This window comes from Neovison vison, chromosome 13 (assembly GCF_020171115.1).
Source record: "Neovison vison isolate M4711 chromosome 13, ASM_NN_V1, whole genome shotgun sequence".
NCBI lineage: Eukaryota > Metazoa > Chordata > Mammalia > Carnivora > Mustelidae > Neogale > Neogale vison.
The window spans coordinates 131,260,485-131,284,346 of NC_058103.1; the positions used below are offsets into that span (position 1 = coordinate 131,260,485).

At 42.4% G+C, this 23,862-nt stretch overlaps 1 protein-coding gene across 3 annotated transcripts in view; it reads left to right on the forward strand.

Annotated features, from left to right (window-relative positions):
* The window catches only part of OTUD7A (OTU deubiquitinase 7A), a 377,207-nt gene that overhangs the window by 198,040 nt on the left and 155,305 nt on the right, over nucleotides 1–23,862 (forward strand). The window contains exons 3-5 of one of the 3 annotated variants that reach the window (XM_044229897.1): nucleotides 6,979–7,007; nucleotides 18,888–18,983; nucleotides 21,061–21,215. In XM_044229897.1, the coding sequence (XP_044085832.1) occupies nucleotides 21,065–21,215 (151 nt within the window). In that variant the 5' untranslated portion in view covers nucleotides 6,979–7,007; nucleotides 18,888–18,983; nucleotides 21,061–21,064. Of the gene's footprint in view, nucleotides 1–6,978; nucleotides 7,008–14,247; nucleotides 14,629–18,887; nucleotides 18,984–21,060; nucleotides 21,216–23,862 lie in introns of those variants that run through there. The other 2 variants (XM_044229898.1, XM_044229896.1) reach the window with 2 other exon arrangements.

The window sequence follows — 23,862 nt, forward strand, 5'->3', positions numbered from 1 at the left end:
AAAGAAATATAGAAATCAGATGCTAAGTTAAGCTGAGTCTCCGGGGTTGGGGGGGGGACCCTTGTCTGGAGTTAACATTTAACTGAGGGCAATAAAAATCATAATAAGTTATCAATTTCTGCAAGCTAGCCTCTAATTTTATAGAACTACAGAAACTTTTCATCTTCATCAGTTGTTAATTATTGGATAATAATAAAAAAAATTTTTATTGGAAATCAGTTGCTTCAGACTTGCTGTGACTGTTTCCTCCAGAGAGGCAATGCTTCTCATGCAGTCTTAAGCCAATGTTTAGTGTTTGAGTGCAGTTGGTTTCAGCGTTGTTTCCTCAGGGGAGTGGAGACATATATATTTTCTGCTTTAAAAGGCATTTTCTTTCTTGACTTGAACAGCTGATCCTGTAAATTTGAACTTCATATTCATCTGTTTCAGTATAGAAACAACTTTTTTTCATAACGGTAAGTTCTTTTAATATGATACATAAATTGCCAAAAGCAAATTTTTGAAAGAGTGGTACTCCAGAGGGTTTTATTGGGTTTCCAAAATTATTAGTTTGAGAACACACTGGCAAAGAAGTAAATAGATAATAAGAATCATAATCATACCTAAGCTTTTTTGGTGCTCCCTATGAGCCCAGCACAATGTTTCATAACCACCACCACAACTGCATAAAATAGGATCTGTTATCCTTGTTTCGGAGATGAAGCAATGAGAACCAGGGATTAGAAGTACGTTGTCCTAGTTTTATTTCATACTGGGGCGGATTTGTATCTTAAGGCAGGTGTTTCTAGCGACTAAAATTTAAAACCCGGGTAGCTCAAGAAGAACAATTAGTAGATTAACACTTTGGGTCACCAGATTGCCTGATAATTAATTATAGAGAAAGCTGGACGCATTCTTAAAAATCCATTTATCTCAGTGCTATCTTCTTTAAGTTTTCAGAGTCATCTAGGATAATGTCATCTGTAGGGATATATGTTTTCTTTTTTCTTTGGTTTGTTTATTTGTCTAGATAAACTGGCCTATCCTATTCGAAAAGACAGATGTTTAGATAAAACACACTGAATTGTACCAGTCACTAGCATGTATAGGTATTCAACTAATATGGGCCTAAAAAAAAAATAAGTAAAATACAATAAAATGAAACTCCCAAAGCTGAAATTGTCCTGTACTTGTTAAATTTAAATAATTTTGATAGAAAAAACTATGGCATCTGCTGCCTTTGTTTCACTTACCATACGTACACTGAAAACTTCCAAGTGCAAATGTGTGGCCAACTGGTACTTCTCTCCAAAGTTCTCTTAGACAGCTTTCCCCACATTACCCCTTGCACACACAGACACACACAGACACACACACACTCCTGAACACATGAACACTTACATGGACACATATACATGCACACATACAAGCATGTGCTATACACATAAGACACTTAAAAACACATGTATATGTGGCCTATGACCCATTTATAATTAATTTATAATTAATCAATTTTTTTGTATTATGTGATATGTAGATTGAGTTTCTTTGTTCTTTCTTTCCTTCTTTCTCCTTTCTTTTTTTTTTTTTTGGCATATTGATGTCCGTTTTTTTCAGTACCACTTGTTGAAAAGTTGGTATTTTTTGCACTGGATTATTTGTACACCCTTGTGAAAAAGCTGTTCTCTATTTTCCATTCCATTGATCTATGTGTCTAACCGTTGTCCAATACCTACTATCTTCATCAGTGTAGGTTTATAATGCATTTTAAATTAGGTGGTGTGGATCCTCAAACATTGTCTTCTTTTTCAAAATTGTTTTGGCCATTATAGGTCCTTTATCTTTCCATTTAAATTTTAGAAAGAGCTTGCCTGTGTCTACAAAGAATCCTGCTGGAAAGTTGATTGGGATTATAGATATAGATCAATATAAGAATGATTGACATCTTTTTTTTAAGATTTTATTTATTTATTTGGCAGACAGAGATCACAAGTAGGCAGAGAGAGAGGAGGAAGCAGGCTCCCCGCAGAGCAGAGGGCTCGATCCCCAGGACCCTGGGATTATGACCCGAGCCAAAGGCAGAGGCTTTAACCCACTGAGCCACCCAGGCACCCAAGAATGATTGACATCTTAACCATACTATATCTTACAATCCATGCAAACATTACATCTTACCATTTATTTAGGTTATCTTTGGTCTCTTTTGTATGAATTTTTGTAAACTTAGTTTTTTTTCTGAAATAAGTCCTTGCTCTGTTGTCCTCCAAGGTTGTACACATCCTGTTCTATCTTTTTGAGTCTGTCCACACTGCCCCCACCCAACACCCACACAAAGACCCGCCCTCTTCCTCTTAACCTAGGCAATCCCTAGGCCTACAGTGGTTTTCTGATGAGAGATCTCTTCCTCAGAGTCACTCTCTTTCTCTCCTACTCTCCAGTGTAGAGCAACTTCCCTGCCCATGAGTTTCTGCCATCTTGTCTCTCTAATAGCAGAGTGTGATGGAACTGCTGCTTTAATATTTTTAGGCCACTAAACTCAATATTCTTCAAAGGCAGAGACCATATCTGATTTGGGGTTGTATCTTTGGCACCTAATATAGAGCAAGGGCTCAGTTAACAGCAGTTGATTAGACAAATGGGAAAATAAAGGTGCCTAGGTAGCTCAATCAGTTGAGTATCCAGGTCTTGGTTTCAGCTCAGGTCATGATCTCAGGGTCATGAGATCAAGCCCCAAGTTAGGTTCTGCACTTAGGGTGGGGTGGGGATGCAGCTTGAGATTCTCTCTCTCCCTCTACCCCTTTCCTCTCCTCCAAATAAATGTTTTTTTTTAAAGAAATGGAGAAATAAAGGAATAATGGGAAAAGAAAAAGGGGTGAAGATAAACTAGTACTCATTGTGGCTCTGCTCTGTGTCTATCACTATGACAGGGCAAAGCGAGATGATAGTTAGAGGGATGGATGGATGGTTAGATGGTTGGTTGGATGGCTGGATGGACAGATAAATAGATTTTTCTTTAAGTTTTTGTCAAGCCTTTTTTAAAAAGATTTTATTTATTTATTTGGTACAGAGAGACACAGCGAGAGAGGGAACACAAGTAGGGGAAGTCCAAGAGGCAGAAGCAGGCTTCCCACTTCCCAGGACCCTAGGATCATGACCTCAGTTGAAGACAGATGCTTAATAACTGAGACATCCAGGTGTCCCAAGTTTTGTTAAGCCTCACAAAATTCTGATAAAGATGTGGCATCTTCCCCATGTACAGATGAGGAAGGAGATTCGAAGAGGTTTAGTGACTTCCCCAAATACCATACTTGCAGAGAATGACAGAGGAAAAATTCAAAACTGTCTCTACCTTTCTCCAAGGTTTATTCCCTACACACCATCTCCTTTTATTCTCAGACTTTATACATATATACTTTAGCACAGTCCCTTGTCGTATCTTGCTTATCTTCTTATTCAATAGCTTCAGTGGAACATGATGTTTAAAATACAGTATATTACATGAGCACAAGGGCAAAGAGCTTAGAAGACCAGAAAGTCAAATTGACAACCCCACTCCACTCCTTCCCACAGCCCCACACTGCTGAAAGGCCGGTACAGTCATCAGGTGTGCCTCCTTCAGATATTTGTCTACATGAGAATTTTTCTCCCTTTAGCAGTTGTAAATTACACTGTAATACATGTGTCTTACAGAAATTTCCATTTTAACACCCATATGATAGGTCACATTCTAGATGTGTCATACTTGTTTCAGCCAACCTCCTACAGACAAATGATTGTTTTATTTAATACTTCTAGCCATGCTGCAAGGAGCATCCTTATACATGTTTCTTGATGTACATGAGCAAGGTTGGCTTTAAGGAATATAATGGGAGACAGAATTGTAGAGTTAGAGGGTATGCACATTAAAAAAAAAATTTAGACACTGAGAAAAAAAAATGTCCTCAATTGACCTTGCTAACCCCATATATCCCCCCCATAGTAATATAAACAAGTGCCCAACTCATCTCATTAGGAGTCATGTTTTCAAACTTAATTTTTTAGGCAGCCTTATGGGTAAAGGAGGTATTTTTTTTTGTAAGCACATTTTTATTTACATATTTTTATTTTTTTATTTATTTCTGAAAGCACATTTTTTTAAAGATTTTGGGTTTTTTTAAATTTTATTTTATTTTTTCAGTGTTCCAAGATTCATTGTTTATGCCCCATACCCAATGCTCCAGGCAATACCTGCCCTCCTTAATACCTACCACCAGGATCATCTAACCCCCAGCCCCTCTCCCCTCAAAAGGAGTCTTATGGGAAAGGGACTTTTATGGGTAAAGTGTGGGTAGGCATGGCTCGTGGTTATCTTATACTTTTATTTGTACTTCCCTTATTAACTAAGGCTGATTATCTTTTCACATGATGATTGGTCATTTGGGTTTCCTTTAAGTTGCACATTCATGTAATTTGCCACTTTTTTATTGTTCCATGTATCTTTAATCACTTGGGATTGTTCATCATCTATTCTAAATGCAAACCCCCTATTCATTATACATTTTTTCAAAATCTCCTGTTCTGCTATATAACATTGACATTCTTATGGTATTTTTTGTGAGTTCAGAAGTTTGTTTATTGATTCTGTTTTAGCTATTAATAGTTTTAACAATTTTTTCTTTATGGGCTTTTTTGCCTTAGGAAGCCTTCCTGTATTAGTCAGAGCAGACTAAATGCTACATCAAACATTGCCCCAAATCCCAGTGCATTGAAATAATACAGCCTTATTTCTCGCCACATGAGCTAAATATGTGTAGCATAGAGAGCCCAGATTCACACTCCCATGCAGGAAATTCATCACCTGCCAGGGTCTGGTCTCAGACTCTCCAAGGAATCCTCTCTAGGGAGGTTGCAAATGAGAGATAAGAGAGAAGTGGAAGTTCCAGTTGGGGAGAGGGGTTGGGATCAGTCCTAGAAATGGCCCACGTGACTTCCATGTCAAATTGCATTGACTAGAACTTAGTCACATGGCCACACACACCTGTGTGAGGACCAGGAAGTGGAATCTGAGGAAGAGGAATGGGATGTGGTCAGCCTCAAGCAGGTCCTCCAGTGCTCTTCCCTACCTCAAGGTCTTAAGCATATTCACGTCCATTTTTCTCTCATGCTTTTATCATTTTATTTCTTTTCTGTATGTATTTAACTCATGTGGAATCTGTTGGTCAAGGGAGTGTGTAGTTTCCAAATGTACTGCCTACTTATTTTATAGTTTTGTCCTCTCCCCCAGATTTCCGGAAATGTGAGGAATTCCCCCCGTTTATCATTCTGTCAGATAGCCACGCTGTCGGCCTCATATGATGGGCAAGTTAACTAGCAGGGGCTTCCCTGAACGTTATGTCTTCTTTCACTCAACAGAGAGTCTGGAGTCAGTGCTAGCCTTGGGGTGGCTGCTTGGTGATGTCAGGGCAGCACCTTTTTTTTTTCTTTTTTTTTAAATTCTAGTTTTAAGTAATCTGTACACCCAACATGAGACTCGAATCCACAGCCCCGAGGTCTACAGTCTCGTGCTCCACTGACTGAACCAACCAAGCACCCCTCAAGTTCTCTTTACATTTCCCTCATGATCACAGACTGGCACCGCTTCCCTTTTGCATCCCTTTCAAGGGGAGAATAGGGAATTCTCTGCATGCCCCTTTTTGTTAGAAAAGCAAAATATTCACTTAAGTGGCCTAGCAGATTTCTTTTTTGAAATTTTGGGGCTTGTAGAGAGGGAAGAAATTATCAGGACACTTTCAGCTGCAAGAAAAGTTGGTGAAGCAGAAATCAGAATTGCCTTGATTGGCTTAGACCAGTCGTGACTTATTAGATGGGGCTGAGTACATTGCAGCCAGGAACAAAAGCAAGTAGCTGTGAACTAATAAGAAGAATGGGTATTAGATTGAAAATTAAGAGCGCCTGCCACCTTCATATATCAAGTTCTCTTCCTGTCTCCCTCTTTTCCTTCCCCTCCCTTTCTCTCTCCCTGTCTCCTTCTCCTCCCCCTCATTCTTTCTCTCTCTCTCATGCTCATGCACACATACGCACATAGGGACCTGTCTCTGCATTGCTTGCCCTCCTCCATTGGTCTATGTGAGTCTGTCTGCCCCCGGGCCACTCTACTCTAAGCCCAGTGCATTTATGTTTGATATGGGGTAGGACAAACTTCTGCATCCACTTTGGTCTTTCTCAAAATTGTCTTCAAACGTGTTACTTATTTAGTCTTCTAAATTTTAGAAGTTGTTAACTTTCAGGGTGCCTGGATGGCTCAGTGGGTTAAAGCCTCTGCCTTTGGCTCCTGTTGTGATCCCAGGGTCCTGGGATTGAGCCCTGCATTGAGCTCTCTGCTCAGCGGGGAGCCTGCTTCCTTCTCTCTCTGCCTGCCTCTCTGCCTACTTATGATCTCTTTCTCTGTCAAATAAATAAATAAAATATTTTTTTTAAAAAGTTGTTATCTTTCATAAAACCTCTGTCGGGATTGCACGGAATTTATTATAAATATGAGATTTGGTGTCTTAAAAGTATAGCCTTCCTACACATTTATTTTTCTTCAATAAATATTGTATGCTACAAACAAAAATAAAAACAAAAGAAGTTTATCTCATTTTGTTGTGTTATCCCTAGTTAATTATAGGAATTTCTTTTTGGTGTTGGCTAATATAAAGTGACCTTCTATTTTTTTTTTTCAGTGCTTAGGTGGCTAATGTTGGTATGTAGAAAAGGTATTGATTTTTGTATGTTCATCTTGTTCCAGCCATTTAAAATGTTTGTATCTATTCTAATATTTAGTCATGCTTCTAAACTTTTCATTATTAGGTAGGATAATTCTTATAAGTTGGGGATCAATTCTTTTCTTCCAGTTTTACTGAGAAGTAATTGACACACATCATGGTATCAGTTCAAGGCACACAGCATGATGGTGTGATTTATATATATTGTGAAATGATTGCCACAGTAGGTTCAGCTAACTTCCATCTTCTCTTACAGATGCAATAAAGGAAAAACGTTTCCTTGTGGTGAGAACTCTTAAGATTTACTCTCTGAACATCTTTCCTGTGTATCATGCAGCAGGGTTCACTATAGTCCTCTCGTTGTGCATTACATCCCTAGGACTTATTTACCTTATAACTGGAAGTTTGTACCTTCGTGACCACTCTCCAGGAGTCATCTCCAGCCCCTGTGGTCAGATTGGGCTGGAAGATGGTCTCCACAACTCCCCAGAGCTGGGGCTATGATTTGGCTGCTTGCCTGGGTGTAGACAGGCCAAACCGTAGGGCGGCACAATTCCTGCCTGAGGAACCAATCAGGCAGATCTACACCCAGCTGAGTTCCCTGGTCAGTGTGTTTCCTACACACACACACACACACACACACACACACTCTCTTAGTTATGCAGATGAACAAAACCACTGGTTGGGATTTCTGCTTGGGACACTGCAGGTATGAACTCTGTCTGCTAGGATGGTCTTGTCTTTTTATGTCTTTCTCTGCTGTTTGGATTTGTTAATTATTGCAAGCTCCTCCCTCTTCTCTGTCATAGTCAGAGCCCCCTGTAATTCCCATGGTGCCATATCAGAATAAGAGCTCCAGCCAAGTTACCCCAATTGCTGGGGGCAGTTGGGTGTCCCCCCTGGGTTCTCTTTTCCCTCTGGAGGAAGCAGAGGATAAGGGGAGACTTCTGTGGGGGAGAGGCAATGTGGTTAATGTGTAGCCATGTTACTTCCCCTTCTGAGGTAATCTGTCTTGCTCTCTGTGCTGCAAGGGGGCTGCTTCAGCCTCACTCCCCCAGGATTCTCTCAGTGGTGTCTTTTCCTGAACAGTTCTTAGTTGTTTGTCATGTGACAGGGGAGTATACTCAGAATAACCTGTGTTACCCTCTGAGCATTGTCACTCTCCAGGATCAATAATCCTTTAATAACCCCTGGTTTGTTTTGAGTTGACATAATGAATGAATGTGGACTTTTCAGCATCTTTTGAGTTGATCATTTGATTCTTCTCCTAGAATTTGTTAATATTAACATATTAGCATTAGAATTATGTTTGGCTGTTAGTAAAAGGGAGAAGAAATAATAGGGGGTTTAGTAAGTGGGGAATTTACCTCTCTTGTGTGGCTCAGGAGTGAGGCCTTCTAGGGATGGCTGTGGCAGCTCCTGAAATTCCCAAGGACTATTCTCTTTCCATCTGAATGCTGCAGTTCTAGGTCCCTTTCTTTGTCTTTTTTTTATGTCTTTTTCTATAGCTTGGATTCACTTCCTAATCTTTTCTTTTAAATTTTACATAAATGTTAATAAATGACAATAGCCTATGATTTTTTCTGTTACTTCGTTTCTAATTCTGACTTCTGAATTATTCTACCTTCATGGAACAACTAGGAATACATTTAGCTACAAGTAAACAAGTACTTGATTTACTTGGCTTGAACAAATAAGTGTTTATATGAGAAAAATAATCAGAAGTCCAGAGGGGTAGTCTAGGTCTGGTACAAATATTCACTGATGCCATGAAGGATAAGCTTTCTATCATCTTTGCATGTTGGGTCTTGTCCTCTGACTTTCTTCCTCAGAGTCCCAAGATGATGGGTATACTTGTAGATATTATTTCCTTGCTTAGGAAAGGCAAAGTAAGAAAGGACTGTTGTTGGGTTGAGCCTATCCCTTTTTATCAGTGCAGTTGACTTCCATTTCCATCACATGGACCTGAATCATTTATTATGGCTGCATTGAGACTGATGAATCCCAGGTCAGGGGGGAAAGATTAGCAGTGACTGGCTTTGGCCCATTTTGATTCATCCCCTGCTGTTTGGAATTCAGTCTTCTCAGAAAATCTACTGCTACCTGATAAAGCAGTAGAGGAATGGGTATAGGGTATAGGGTGGGCAACATCTAGGAAAATGAGTGAGCAACTTTTCATTTCTTTATGTGCCTTTGATCCATTTTTCACTCTGTTACCAAATTTTTGTGTCTTTGTTTTCCCAAAGCTCATGTAATTTTCTCTCTTTTCCTCCCACTGGCCTCGTGTTACAGTCTAGCTAATTATCCTGTTAGCCCAGAGGGTCTGAATCTAACCTTCACCTCTAGTCTCTGTGCCCACTGTCTTCCCTGCTCTTTGTACCACTGGCCCCTGGACATGCAGATGTGTTCATGCTTCTTGGTCTCTGTCCATGGTGCTCATCCCGCTTGCAGCGTCTTTTCAGTCTTCCTAAATCCTTCTAAAAAACTCATCTTCCCTTTGGTCCTCTTCATTTTGTTGGTCAGAAAGATCTGTTCCTCTCTAGTATTATAATGGTTTTCCACACAAACAATAATATAGTATTTATCCCAATCTGAGTTGAATTACAATTATTTTCATGTCCACCCATCAAAATGCAATAGGAACTTGGATTTTAATAATTTTAAGTTTCATTTTATTCATTCACTCAGTAGATTTATTTATCATCTGGTATAAGACATCTAAATATGAAGACAAATAAAAGATGAACTCTGCCCTCCAGGAGAAAGAAAAGGAGGCAAACAGGCAGAGGTAGCAACCCAGAGCCTAGATGCAATATTCAGAGTGTTCCCCTCCTGTCATGACAAAGAGGGAGGTGCAGGGGAGGGTCTGACCCTTTAGACTAGGCTCTTTTAACTTGATATGAAACGTGTTTTTTTTTTCCCCAGAAAAAGAGCTAAAGAAAATGATGAAATAAATAGTAGAAATATAAACCTGATTATGACTAGTGAATTGTTCAGATCTTTTTAAGCCCTTGTTGATGGCACATTGGTCTGGTTCAGACTCATATTTTCTTCTAGTGTGACAGCTAGATTTGTGGGCCTGGAGAATAAAAACATAAATCCTTCAAAGCAAAGCAGTCTTGTAAGAATTCCAGTGCTGGAGGCTTGGACTTGTGCAGGGAAGCTTTGCTGCAGATTTGCAAGGATGAGATAATGCCTCTAACATCCAACTTCCCTCGGAACGTGATCATCCTGGGGTGGAGGCACATGACACAGTGGCAAGGATGTAGCTGTTCTTTACAAGTCACAACGACTGTCTGTCTCAGGGCCTTAAAATTGAACTTCCATGTTCAAATACTATAGTCAATATTAGTGATTATGATTCCTTGTGCATTCTTTAAGAATTGCTTAGTCTTTAATATGAGTTCAAGGTAGAAGTGCCATGGAAAGAATAGTCTGTAATGGGGATCATGAGCCTTGAGCATGATGACAGTTGTATACCTGCTTGCACATTAAGAATCCTGAAGAATTAGATAGTTCACTGATTATTATTTCAAAGATTTTTTGTTTATTTTAGAGAGAGAGGTGGGGACGGGGCAGGGAGAGGAGAATCCTAAGCAGACTCCACACTAAGAACAGAGCCTGATGCGGGGCTCGATCCCAGGACACAGATCATGACCCAGGCTGAAACCAAGAGTCCATCATTTGGCTGACTACAGTACCTGGGGACCCCGTATTATTTCAATGCATACAAGAGAAAAACCTCAGTAGATCCTATACTCGCTACTATTCCCCAAAATAAACATTTTAAGAGAGACTTTTCTTCCATCTTTCCATACTGTGAGAAAATCATTAACAGGTATAATTGAGTGTCACCTAAGGAAATGTGTCCCTTCTGATCATGCATCTGTGCACATAGTGTATTTCAAAAGTACCAGATATTTTGACTTGGCAACATTTGAGGACCCCTGTACCGTTGTAACGGGAAGGTGAATGGTGACGTGTGGATCAAAGTGGATCTGTGTGGGAATCATAAGTGTGCCACTGGGCTCTCTGGTTTTCAGTAAAAGGAGAAAAAGCTTTATGGCTCATGGAGTTATTGTCTGTATTGTAGTTAACTCACCCATATAACATTTAGTACAGTTGTCATCGAGGGCACTCAGCAAGTTGTAGTTACTTTTCTCAGATAGGATTTAAACCCATGAGGAGAATGGCTTTCCTTGTCCAACTCTGTTCAAATAAGTTTGAAATCCAAGATAAAATGGATAGAACTGTAGAAAAATAGAATCTAACAAAATTGAATCCTACTGAGGTAGAAAGCCTAAACAGAGTTATTTCCATAGGAAAACAATAGAGAAAGTTGTAAAGGAGTTTACCCCAAAAGAAGCCTCAAGAACATATTGATTCACAGGGAACACTGGCTAAACCTTCAACAATCAAATGACCCCAATGTTACTTAGCTTTTGGTGAGAAAGTTGAGAAGGAAAATAAACTTTTAATTTTGTTTTATATATATAACGTTAACTGTAAAATTTGACAAAGATTGCATGTAATCAGGTGAACCATGAGAGACTATGGACTCTGAAAAACAAGCTGAGGGGTTTGAAGTGGCGGTGGGGTGGGAGGTTGGGGTACCAGGTGGTGGGTATTATAGAGGGCACGGCTTGCATGGAGCACTGGGTGTGGTGAAAAAATAATGAATAATGATTTTCTGAAAATAAATAAATTGGAAAAAAAATAAAAATAAAAAATAAAATTTTATTCCTAAAAAAAATTGCATGTAAAAATAAAAACCATGTGTCAAGCTAATATATTAATATTTATGTAGGAATTTTATTTTATTTTATTTTTTGAGAAAGAGAGAGCACAAATGTGGGGGAGGGGCAGAGAGAGAGAGAGAGAAAATTTAAGTAGGCTTCTTGCCCAGTGTGGAGCCCAACATGGGGGTCGATGTCATGACCCTGAGATCATGACCTGAGCCAAAATCAAGAGTCAGACATTTAACTGACTGAGCTACCCAGGTGCCCCATCAGTGTAGGAATTTTAAATAAAAATTAGCAAACTAAAAAAAGCCACATAAAAAAGAAATACCAATGAATGATTAAAGAAGTTTTATTCCAGAAATATAAGTATGGTTCAATATTTAAGTCTGTTAATAGAATGTATCATATTAATAGATCTTAACAAAAAAGTCATGTGAAAGTCAACATCCATTCATCATAAGACCACTCATTCAGGTATATGGATACTTTCTAAACATATGTATGGGTATGTGAGCATATGTATGTAGTTCAAAAGCCAGCACTTATCATCTTAGTCTGTGTGGAAATACCAAAATTATTCCCCCTAAATTTAGGAGCAAAACGAAGATTCCACTGCTTCTACTAATATTTATTATTATACTGAATTAGTCAACTCAACCAGGCAAGAAAAAATGAGGCTTGAGAGTTGAAAATTAAGATGGTAACACAATCTCTACTTGCATTTGATATGCTTGTATATCTGTGGAAAACTATGGAAAATTTTCTATAAAATTTAGGAATTTAGAAAAATAGCAGAATACTGAGTTAACATCCACAAATCAATAACTTTGTTTGTTAATATGATAACCAGTTAACACACATAATGGGAAAAAAAGATACCTTTTATGAATACCTAGGCATATATCTAACAGAAAAATCAGAAATAGACCTAATCGTGTATGCAAACGTGGTGTATAATAAGGGAGGCATCGGAAATCAGTCGGGCTTACTCACTGGTGGATGGCCTTTTCCATAAGTGGTGCTGGAATTGTCGGATAGACATAGAGAAAATGATAAAATTGGATCTATTCTTCACTTGATGCACTAGGACCAATTCCAACTGCATCCGAATTTTAAGTATAAAAAATAAAACCCTTCAATTTGTGGAAGAAAATGAGTGAATTCTCTATAATCTGGCAATGAGAAAAAAATTTAAATTAAGACTCAAAATCCAGAAGCAGTAAGGAAAAGAGACAAAGCTATATATAAACTGTTTTTAATAGACTTGATCAAGCTTTTCAACAAACTTAAGGAAAAAGAAGATGGAGGCAAAAACCTATAAATTAAAAAAAGATTTATCAACCAGTTACAATGCATGGACCTTATTTGAATCCTGGTTCAAACAAACTGAACAATTAAAAATAAGTATATGTGTAGCATTTGAGATCATTGGAAATTTGAACACTGTCTAGATAGTAATGACGTTCAGGAAGCATTGTTAATTTGGAGTGTGATAGTGGTACTGTGGTTATGTTTGAAGGAGACTTTTCAGAGATACTAGCCATCAGGTAGCAAACTCGGGACGTGTGCCCATGCTTGCCCACCATTTGGAGCCTGAGGCAAAGGAAGAGTTAGTCATACTGATCCTACCTTCATTTAAAATGCTGATATTTTGTTCATCAAGAATATTTTGGGAGGGGCGCCTGGGTGGCTCAGTCGTTAAGTGTCTGCCTTCGGCTTAGGTCCTGATCCCAGGGTCCTGGGATCGAGCCCCACGTTGGCCTCCCTGCACAGCAGGAAGCCTGCTGCCCCCTCTCCCACTCCCCCTGCTTGTGTTCCCTCTCTAGCTTTGTCTCTCTGTGTCAAATAAATAAATAAAATCTTAAAAAAAAAAAAGAATATTTTTCCACTAACTTTTTTTTTCATGTGGTACCAAACCATTATTCATCTTGATTTCTGAGATTTTTGTCACCCCTTTAGTTTTGCACCTGACAGGGGCCTCACCCTTGTCACCTAGTCCTGATCCTGCTGGGTGCCAGGTACTGTGAAGCCTGGAGAACAGAAAGGAGAAGGAAATTGGATTCAAGCGCTCAGACAGCAGGCCCTCCTTTGGGATAAACAGACGTAACATACAATGATATGCAAGGCATTGACTAGCTTGTTTGTGACTCTGGAGGTGGAGAATAACCCTCAGGCACTCATTCTTCCCACGATCTTCCTCTGTCTGTCCCTTGAGGTCAGACCGCCAGCTTCTGCCTCCATCTCCCAGTCTAGACCCATCCATCCCGTCTTGCCACCTTCCAGTTTCTGGTTATAACATCTGCAGACAAATAAAATAGAGATGTGCTTTATTTAGGCTCAGCTGAAAGAAAGTTAACGAGAAATGGATCCCGATGCAATTTTAGTCTTATCCCGCTGCATCTCTTCCCTAAAATTATGTTCTCTCTGGTTAGACCAATTCCTCCGCCCAACAATGGCCCAAATCTGGCAGTCTCTAAGGCCTGCACCTGTTTCTGCATCTCTCTCTCTGCCTGCTGGAAAGCTCCTGGGGAAGCCCAAGGAGCTCATGGCGCCCAGCATTTGAGTCTTACACATTCATGAGAATAGCAATTAAACAGAGGGACAGCCCAGTGATGCTCATTGCTTGAAAGATAGACGAATGCAGCCACCTTGGATACTGGAAAGAAGGTGGTATTGAAGTCATGAACATCCATACAGCATGAACACCCTGTGATTCCAAGCCAAGGCACTGGAGGCAGGCCTTGAGCTGAGGTCTGAGAGCAATAGCCCTAAGTGTGAGGAGGCAGGGACCCTCCTGGAACCTGTGCAACAGGATTAGTGTGGCCAGAAAGGACAACTCTGAGTGGGGAATGGAGACTGTGAGCAACACTGGGAAGGAAGGCAGAGCCTCAGCAGGAGCTGGGCATCCCTTCCTGGACCAGCAGCCAGAACTGTCCTGGAGGGGCATCAGCGAAGGGTGGGGGGGAGGTGGAACAAGAAGTTTGTTGAAACAAGGCCTGAGTTCTGAAAATCTGGCCAATTCTGTGTTTCAGCTGAAGAAGGAAGGGAATGATTTTTTTTTTTTTTTTTTTTTTTTTTTTTTTTTTTTTTTTTAGGGAAATGGGGAGGCAGAAGTCAACAGAAGCGGAGAAGGCAATTATAAAGGGGAAAAAAAAGGCCACCATGTTCGTTCTGATGCTGTATCATTATTTTTACCTCTTTCCAAAATGCCCATGAGCAAGCTAAATTCACATCTCCGAGAGCAGTACCTCTGGGACCTCAGCACACAGCAGAACCCCCGAACGACATGTAAAACCGGTTGGCAGGCCTCCCCATAGAGACTCTGATTCAGCAGGTCTGGGGCGGGGCCTGGGAATGAGCATTGCTAGCAAGTTCTCAGAGGAAGCTGCTGCTGACCTGAGAAACACGCTTTGAAAATCACTGTTTTAGAGGCCGTGGCTCTAACCCCCCGGTAACAAGAGGATGAACTTAAATATCTGTATCGCCTATAAATGTTTACAGAACACTTTCACAGACATGTAATTCACTTAATCGCTCATAAACCTTGCCTTGCCTGAGAGAGATCGGCCATCAGCCCAGTCAAGGTCAGCACTTATTAGGATGTGGCCAAGCTAAGGAGGGTTCTTCCCTGCTCAGCCTCTTGGCGGGGAGGGAACAAAGTCATATACTCCTGCCCATACTTAATTAAACTAACTTAACAAAACTAAGTATTTTATATAAATGCGTGGAGTACTTTCTAGGAAGGTGGATGGTTCTTTGCTTCATTTGGTTATTTTAGCCTATAGGAGCTTGTAAACTTGACATTAACCTTCCTACTTCATAGAGAACAAAACTCCAATGTGTAACAAAATGTATGGATAGTGTATTCCGGCAATATTTCAGTTTTGGCAGTATTGCCCAAAGTGTGGCATAGAACAGCCCCCATCAGAATTGCCTCATGTGATTCCCCAAGGGGATGAGCCCTTCCACCAGCCGCCCACCTATGACATGCGTTCTGGTGTGTATACATGGGCACACGTGCTTGCGCTCACGCCACAGCCCAGTACAGAGACGCAGAGGCAGAGAGCCACGGAGATCTGCAGTTTAGGAAGACTGGTAGCAGGCTTTTGTCTCCTCTAGTCTGTGGGTAGGTAGCATGACAGCTTACACTGTCACAGGAATTAAGGGGACACCAATGGGACAGAGTATGGCTGGGGGTTGGACAGGGGTGAGGCACTCAGCCTTGTCCCAGGAAACTCTGATGGGAGCTACAGGAGGAACATCCTCAGTGAGAGCCAGCCAAGAGAACACACTTGGGAGTGTGCAGGAAGCTCTCCACGGAGGGTGACCTCAGGGAGTCCAGCGCCTGGGAGGGAGGGAGCCAGGGGCTGGAAGAGGGGCAGGCCAGCCCAGACTGCTGTGGGACACCAAGATGGGCATGGGAAGGGCTTCTGTGTTCTCAAGGTCATGGTCAGCCCCGCCTTGCTGCCTGAAGGGAAGATGGAGAAGGTCATGGACCACTCTTGAAGCTAGACGTAGAGGACAACATGGGGAGACCCGGCCTATCCCAGTAGTGCCCCCCCCAGAGAGCTCTCCCCTTCTCCAGACCTCTGTAACCTCACAAGTAAAGAGGAGTAGTGAGAATACCTATTCACTACAGAGGATGTTCGGTGAAATGGTTTTCAGGAAAGTGCCTTGCCAGGGATTTTGTATTTGGGATCGTGTAGTGACTCTAATCATTCTCAGACAGTCACCACTGTCCTGATGGTCTGTGACCAGAACCAAGGCTGCAGCCCTCCCTCGAGCCACACAGGTGGCCCCAGGAAGATAACGGGCCACTGGCCATACCCCACGTACCCTGTTAAAAGCCATCTCTCAAGCACTCAGGGAACATTGCTCTCCTCCAATGTGCCCCTTACCCGCCGCATAAACCAGGGAGACACGCCACCCCCAGTGAGTCTGGGTCAAAGGGCTGCTTGCGAACCGAAAGTGGCAGACACACGCACACAGGTAGAAGTAACAGAGAAGAGATTTCTCAGCGTCATTTGTCATCACTTGTCACATAGCAAATGGAAACCTATGCTCCTCTCTCTTTTTTGAGACATCCAAACCCTGGGATGTTCTAACATAAAGGGTCCTTACTCACCTAGTCAAAGCACGGTATTGTGCGGGGAGGGAACTGAGCACGGGCCTGAGGTGAGGCCATCCAGGCGGTAGTGATGGGGACACTTTGGCACCAAGAGATTGATTCCAGGACCCAGATGTACTGCTTCTCTGAAGGCAAAGTCACAGCAAAAACAGCTTGACACACCGCTGTTCCCAGGGTGAGACCCTCAGAGGAGTTCTGTCCAAGGAACAAGATGAACAGGCATAAGCCAGATGGCGGAGCCAGGACAGGGCCCCCCTGGAACCTCACATCAATAGTACCATGCCATGTGCATGCATTGGTTCATGAAGGCTGAGCGGCCCAGTGGTACGCTTGAAGAGGTGGTAGGGAAAGTGGGGTAAGTGTGGCCAAGGTGGCCAGGAGCCCATAGTCCCATGACCCATCTCCCTGTCACCACACTGCATGACTATGAGGCCTTGGAGGCGGTGGGGTATTGGGTTTAAAAAAGAAGTCTTTGAGGGGATAGGCAGAGTAACTTCTTGCCATGCAAGTGTTTATATTTGATTGTGACCCCCCAAAAATTGTATTTTAAACCCATTCTTTGATCTCTGCATGGAGGACAAGGTACAGAGGAGGAGGTGTGGACACAATCCTGGACTTTAATGCTGGTGAAAGCTTAACATGGTCACAGCATGGTGACCTCTATAAGTGGAAAAGTGATTTAGACTGACCTACTCCCAATACCGAAACGTGGAAACAACACAGACACCCAGCTACAGATCAATGGATAAACAGAATGTGGTACTTCCATGCGATGGATATTCCTCAGCCTTGTTGTGGACTGCATCCGGGGGTCCCCCCAGAATTCGTATGTTGAGGCCCTACCCCTCAATGTGGTATAGTAGGAGCTGGGGTCTTCGGGAGGTAATTGTGTCTAGATGAGATCATGTGGATAGAGTCCCCATGATGGGATCAGTGTCCTTATGAGAAGGAGAAAGAGAGCTTTAGTCTCTCAGTCATGTGAGGACAAGCAACCAGGCGGCAAGCTACAAGCCAGGAGTGGGCCCTTACCAGACACCAGTTCTGCCCACACCCTGATCTCGGACTTCTCAGCCTCCAGATGGTGAGAAATCATTTTCTGTGGTTTAAGCTGCCCGGTCTGTGGTATTATGTTACAACAGCACACAAGGACCAAGTCAAGCCTTAAAAAGGAAGGAAATTCTGATACCTGTTACAACACAGATGAACCTTGAAGTCATTATGCTTGAGCAGAACAAACCAGTCATGAAAGGACAACACCATATGATTTGCTTATACAACACACCTAGAATGGCCAGATTCAGAAACAAAGTTGATGGTGGCGGCCAGGTTCTGGGGTTGGGGACAAAAATGAACGTGAGTGTTTAATGGGGACAGAGCTTTGGTTGGGGAAGATGAAATAGTTCTGGAAATAATGGTGGGGACATTTGCACAGCAATGTAAATGTCAATGCCACTGACGTGTACACTTCAGAAAGGTTAAAATGGTAAATTTCATGTTATGTGTATGTTTTCACAACGAAAAAAATAACTAAGATTCAGTGTATTCATATGGTGATTGTAGTAAGGTTTTAAACAGCTCTGTAGGGGCTCCTGGGTGGCTCAATGGGTTGAAGCCTCTGCCTTCGGCTCAGGTCATGATCCCAGGGTCCTGGGATCGAGCCCCACACTGGGCTCTCTGCTCAGCAGGAGCCTGCTTCCTCCTCTCTCTCTGCCTACTTGTGCTCTCTGTCTGTCAAATAGATAAATAAAATCTTAAAAAAAAAAAAAAAAAGAAACAGCTCTGTAGGCGCAGCTGGGTGGCTCAGACTGTTCAGTGTCTGACTCTTGATCTCGGTCATGATCTCAGGGAGGTGAGATCGAGCTTCACATCGGGCTCCGTGCTCAGCTAGGAGTCTGCTTGAGATTCCCTGTCCTTCTCTCTCTGTCCCTTGCCCCCGTGCTCTTGCTCTCTGTCTCTTTCTCTCTCTAAAATAAATATTTTTAAAAAACAAATACAAAATAAATTAAATCGCTCCATATTGTGAACAGGATACTCATTGAAATATAGATACTTGCTAAAACAAGGAACGCTGGGGATCCCCCTCCCTTGCAGAAACCACCCCCACAGATATGGGGGTGGGCCCATGCTGATGGTGGGCCAATACGCAGGTGCCCGTAGGGCTCAGGAGAACAGTGGTACACCACAAACAGTTGGCCTCAAACGCAGTCTCATGTGACAAGAAGCAGAGCCTTCAAGCCTTCAGCTTCTGCCTGCAAATAAGAATAACATGCTCTTATTCTCTGATTTGTCCCCCAGGTAGAAGAGTGACAAGAGAAGAAACCTCCCAGGCGAGGCTCTGGTCCGTGGGGAGAAGGAAGAAGGCAATCTCCTAATTGGTACCATATACATCAGGTCCAATAATTTTCTTACTTTCTAGCAACACCAACTGAAAATTTCACCCAAGGAAGAGTCACGTGCAAGATGGCATAAAAAACAGTGAACAGCTCTGAGGTCGCACACCTCCCTGCCTGATCCCCCATCCCCATGGTCTGGAACCTTAGATAGACTTATTTCCGCCAGGCTTACAAATGCAGAGAGGGGCTCTGAGAGGTTAGACGGCATGTCCCAGCTCGTCAGAGTGGCGGGTCAGAGTAGGCCAGCGAGCCTGACTCTGAAGTAGGAGCACCTGTCAGAGAATCTGTCCCCCAAGCAGAGCATCCGAGTTTTACCTGGGAAGAAGGAACGGGGGCATTCATCAGTAGCATGGGACTTAAGCCCACAGCAAGTAAAATTAATTACATGCTTAATGAGATGCTTACTTTATACAGGTATAACATTTTCCGTGGGCTTTCAGATCCGGATAAAATCTGCAGTGGGCTCAGCAAACTTCCCCTAATGGTCCAGCTCATTCATGTTTTTACTTCAGTGGTTCTTATGGTCTCTATTTTAACTGCTCACCTTAGCCGTGTGCCAAAGCAACCAGAGACAACATGTGAATGAGTCGATGTGACTATGTTCCACTACCACTTTATGTACAAACACAGATGGTAGCTCCCACTTGGCCCATGGGCCATCGTTTGCCCAGCCCTTGCGTATGCAGATCTAGGGAGGCATTTCCATTTTGTCAGCCCTGACCAAGTATCCACTGGTGACCCAGCACTGGTTCCCAGGTATGAGCCTCCCAGGCCAGGTGCGGGCTGCTTTCCTCCAGCAAAATTGGCAGGTGCGTTCTGTGGTCAAGCTGCAGGATGCCTCTTGTCTCTTTCTAACCAGGACTTTGTTCTACCTGGGAAATCTCACATCTTTTTGAATTTTGTTGGACTGTGCCTGTGACTATGACGATCCTTGGAGAGATGACAGACAGCGTAGGTGTGGTACTTCAGTCGACTCTGGATTGTGTGGACTCTTTCCTGAGAGCCAAGTGGGGGGTGAGAGCCGAAGGAGTGGGTTGGCTCACAGATAAAGCCATAATTGGGATGTAGTCGGCAATGCAATCACCGGAAGTGGAAGTGTTGTGTGCTTTGTTAACTTCGTTAACTTGGAAATATATTGGAAATCTAGTAACCCCAAATTAATCAATGTGTACGAAGATGTTTGATTTTTTAAAAACAATGTAGTCTGTCTTCTTTTAAAATCTTTTTTATTTAAATTCAATTTAATTAACATATTCTATATTATTAGTTTCAGAGGTAGGAACCAGGGATTCATCAGTTGTATGTAACACCCATTGTTCATTGCATCAAAGGCCCTTCTTCATGCCCATCACCCAGTTACCCCAGACCCCCACCCACAACCTCTCCAGCAACCCTCAGTTTGTTTTCTATAGTTAAGAGTCTCTCATGGTTTACCTCCCTCTCTGATTTCATCTTATTTTATTTTTCCCTCCCATCCCCTATATTCATATGTCTTATTTCTTAAATTCCACATATGAGTGAAATCACATGGTGTTTGTCTTTGTGTGATTGCTTTATTTCACTTAGCATAATAGTTCCATCCACATCATTGCAAATGGTAAGTTTGCATCCTTTTTGATGGCTGAGTAATATTCCATTGTATATCTATACTACATCTTTCTCCATTCATCTGTCAAGGGACATTTGGGCTCTTTACAGTTTAACTGTTGTGGACATCTCTGCTATACACTTTGGGGTGCAGATGCCCCTTCGAATCACTATGTTTATATCCTTTGGGTAAATGTCTAGTACTGCAATTGCTAGTTTGTCTTCAGTCTGCTGTCATTGGAATGGACAAAATGTAAGGTTGGAAGCGCTGGAACTGGTAATGCCCCCTGGGCTCCCATGGAGCTCCCAGAGGGGTGATACTTGGGTTTGATTTTTATTCAGTGTCTTCCCTGCAGAATGGGGTGTTTGTCCAACACGGGCAGAAATGGTTTCGGCTCTCCATTCTCTGCATGTGTGGTCACTTGCGGGCACTTTTGCCTCCTACATCCCCGCTTACAGCCCTATGGCTTCTCTGTCCTTTCTTGCAGATGGATGGTTTCTAGCCTGCTTGCAGACCCCACCTCGGCTGAGTGTTGGGCAGCCCGTCTACATGAGCCTATGACTCTTGATATGGACGCAGTCCTGTCAGACTTTGTTCGGTCCACGGGGGCAGAACCTGGTCTGGCCAGAGACCTGCTGGAAGGTAAGCTGGCCTGGTCATCCTCCTGCCATTCTCCTGGGCGTAACGACCTTCTAACCGGTGGGGGGAAAAAAAAAGATAAGAAGGCTTTTGTTACCTGACAGTGGTACTGGGCTCATAAAAGGAAAAAAAAAAGTTGATGAAATTTTTGTTAATCTTGGCTTTATTTTGAGTATGGAATCGATTATTCAGCTCTCTACAGTCAAAGTAAAGAAGGCATTAGTGGCTTGGCTTTGCAGTAAAGTTTAAAGATAGTCAAAATTTATCAGAAATTACTTTTTTAAAGGAAATAGAGAACAGCAGAACTAAAAGAACATTGAAGAGAACACTTTTGTTGGAGACCTGAACGTTTCTTATCTCTATCGTGACTGAGACAAAAATACCTCAGGCCAAAGTTTTTGGTGAAGAAAAACCACATTGTAGCCAGTAAATAGATGGTAATAATTCATACGCAAGAACGCCAAATTCCTCCTTAAACCTTAAGTGTAGATATCATTTGTTCCATGGGAAATGTGCAGTTTCTGTCTCAGGCTCCAAAATGGATTTACTTTGTTTATTTTAAAAATCTCTTTGTGTGCCTGTGTGTGGTGCAGTAGAGATAAGAGGTGGGAAGAGCCTGTCGTAGCTTCTCGGAACAAGCAAACGTGAGAGAGCTTTTGAATGATTTCTCTTGGCTTCCGATGTATAAACTGTTGTTTATGGAATTAGCTAATTCTTGGTTAAGTATCCTAAGTCAAATTATCCCTTAATTCATTTAGGGGGCAATGTGGGTTAGTACACTTTTTTAAAATTATTTATTATTTTTTATAAACATATATTTTTATCCCCAGGGGCACAGGTCTGTGAATCACCAGGTTTACACACTTCACAGCACTCACCGAAGCACATACCCTCCCCAATGTCCATAACCCCACCCCCCTTCTCCCAACCACCCTCCCCTCAGCAACCCTCAGTTTGTGAGATTAAGAGTCACTTATGGTTTGTCTCCCTCCCGATCCCATCTTGTTTCATTTATTCTTCTCCTACCCCCTTAACCTCCCCATGTTGCATCTCCACTTCCTCATATCAGGGAGATCCTATGATAGTGCACGTTTGCATGAAAGATGGAAGTAACTGCTGAAATCCCATGGAAAATTAAGAACCACCTCTTCGAGGTACTGAGAAAATGCCAGTAGGGCGGTAGCCGGTGTCATTTTTAACTTTCCCTGAAGCTCCCAAAATTTCAAAGAAACTCAGGGTGCGGAATAAAAATGGGCAGCGAATGTTTGTGGTCTACATAAATCAAAGTGCGATTCGCACCCCCCTCCCCCGATTGCCCATCTCCTCCCTGACAGATCTTCCTCCCTGAAGGGAGCAGCTGTGCAGAGAGACAGGGCCAAATCCTGACCCAGCCACTTACACGCTCTGCCGCGCAGGGCGGACTGTTTTCTTCCCTTAATCTCATTTTTTTCCCAGTATATTGAGCCTAACCCTAACCCACCTTCTAGGATGATTGTGCACATTGGAAGCTGTGATGTCAAATGCTTGCTGGGGTGACTCGCGGGTAACAAAGGCTGCAAAAGCGGTCAGTGACGACCCCGATTGTCACTTCAGTCCTTGTAACTGATGCTGACGTTGCTCTGAATGTCTGGATGGCCTTAAGCAGGAAACAAGAGTTGCCAGTTCTTTTCTTCCTTAATCTTATTTTTTAAATGAAAATACTGAAAAACTGACCTTTGGGGGTACAGTTCTAAGAATGATGCATCGGTTTATGTTATTACTATCACTCTAAGACACAGAACCACCTCGTCCCCCACACCCCTGCCATCTGCCCTCCTGCTGTGCTGGGGCGTCCCGTCTCCCACCCCGTCTGCTGGCAGCCGCTTTCTGTCTTCCGTCACATTCGCTCTGTCTCTTTCAAGACTGCCATCTAAATGGAGTCAGGCAGAACCTAACCTTTTGAGACTGGCTTCTGTTCACTCAGCATCATTATTTCGAGATTCGCCCAAGTCGTGCCTGTCAACAGTTTGTTCCTTTCTATTGCTAAGTACGACCGGTCCTCGAGAAGGACGACAGCTGGGTTCTCCAGTTACCTGTGCAAGGGCGTTTCAGTTGCTGCCAGTTTGGGGCAGGTACGACTAGAGCTGCTCTTAAATGTGTATTAGACAACGGGGCTTTCTGGGAACATCATTTAAATTTTTCCACAGTGCACGTGCAAGAATGGGATTTGCTGGTTTATACGGTAACTGTGCATTTCACTTTATTAGAAACTGCCCAACTGTTTTCCAGAGTGCTGAACCGTTTCGCATTTCCACCAGCAGCCTAAGAGAGTCCCAGCTGCTGCACATTCCCATCAGCACTTGGTGTTTCTCTCCTTTTTTTATTATTTTCTCCATTCTCCTAGGTGTGGATGATATTTCTCCATCACTTTGGTTTTCATCTCCCCACTGAATGATGATGTTAAATGTTTTGTTATTATTCTCCATCCGTATCTTCTCTTGGGTGAAATGTTCACTCAGTTCTTTTGCCTATTTCTAAATGGAGTTATTTGATTTCTTGTAGTAGAATTTTGAGAGTTCTTTTATTTATTCTGAGAATAAATCACTTATTAGAGATGGGATCTGCAAATATTCTCCTCTGGTCTCTGTCTTGACTTCTTATCCTCCTGCAG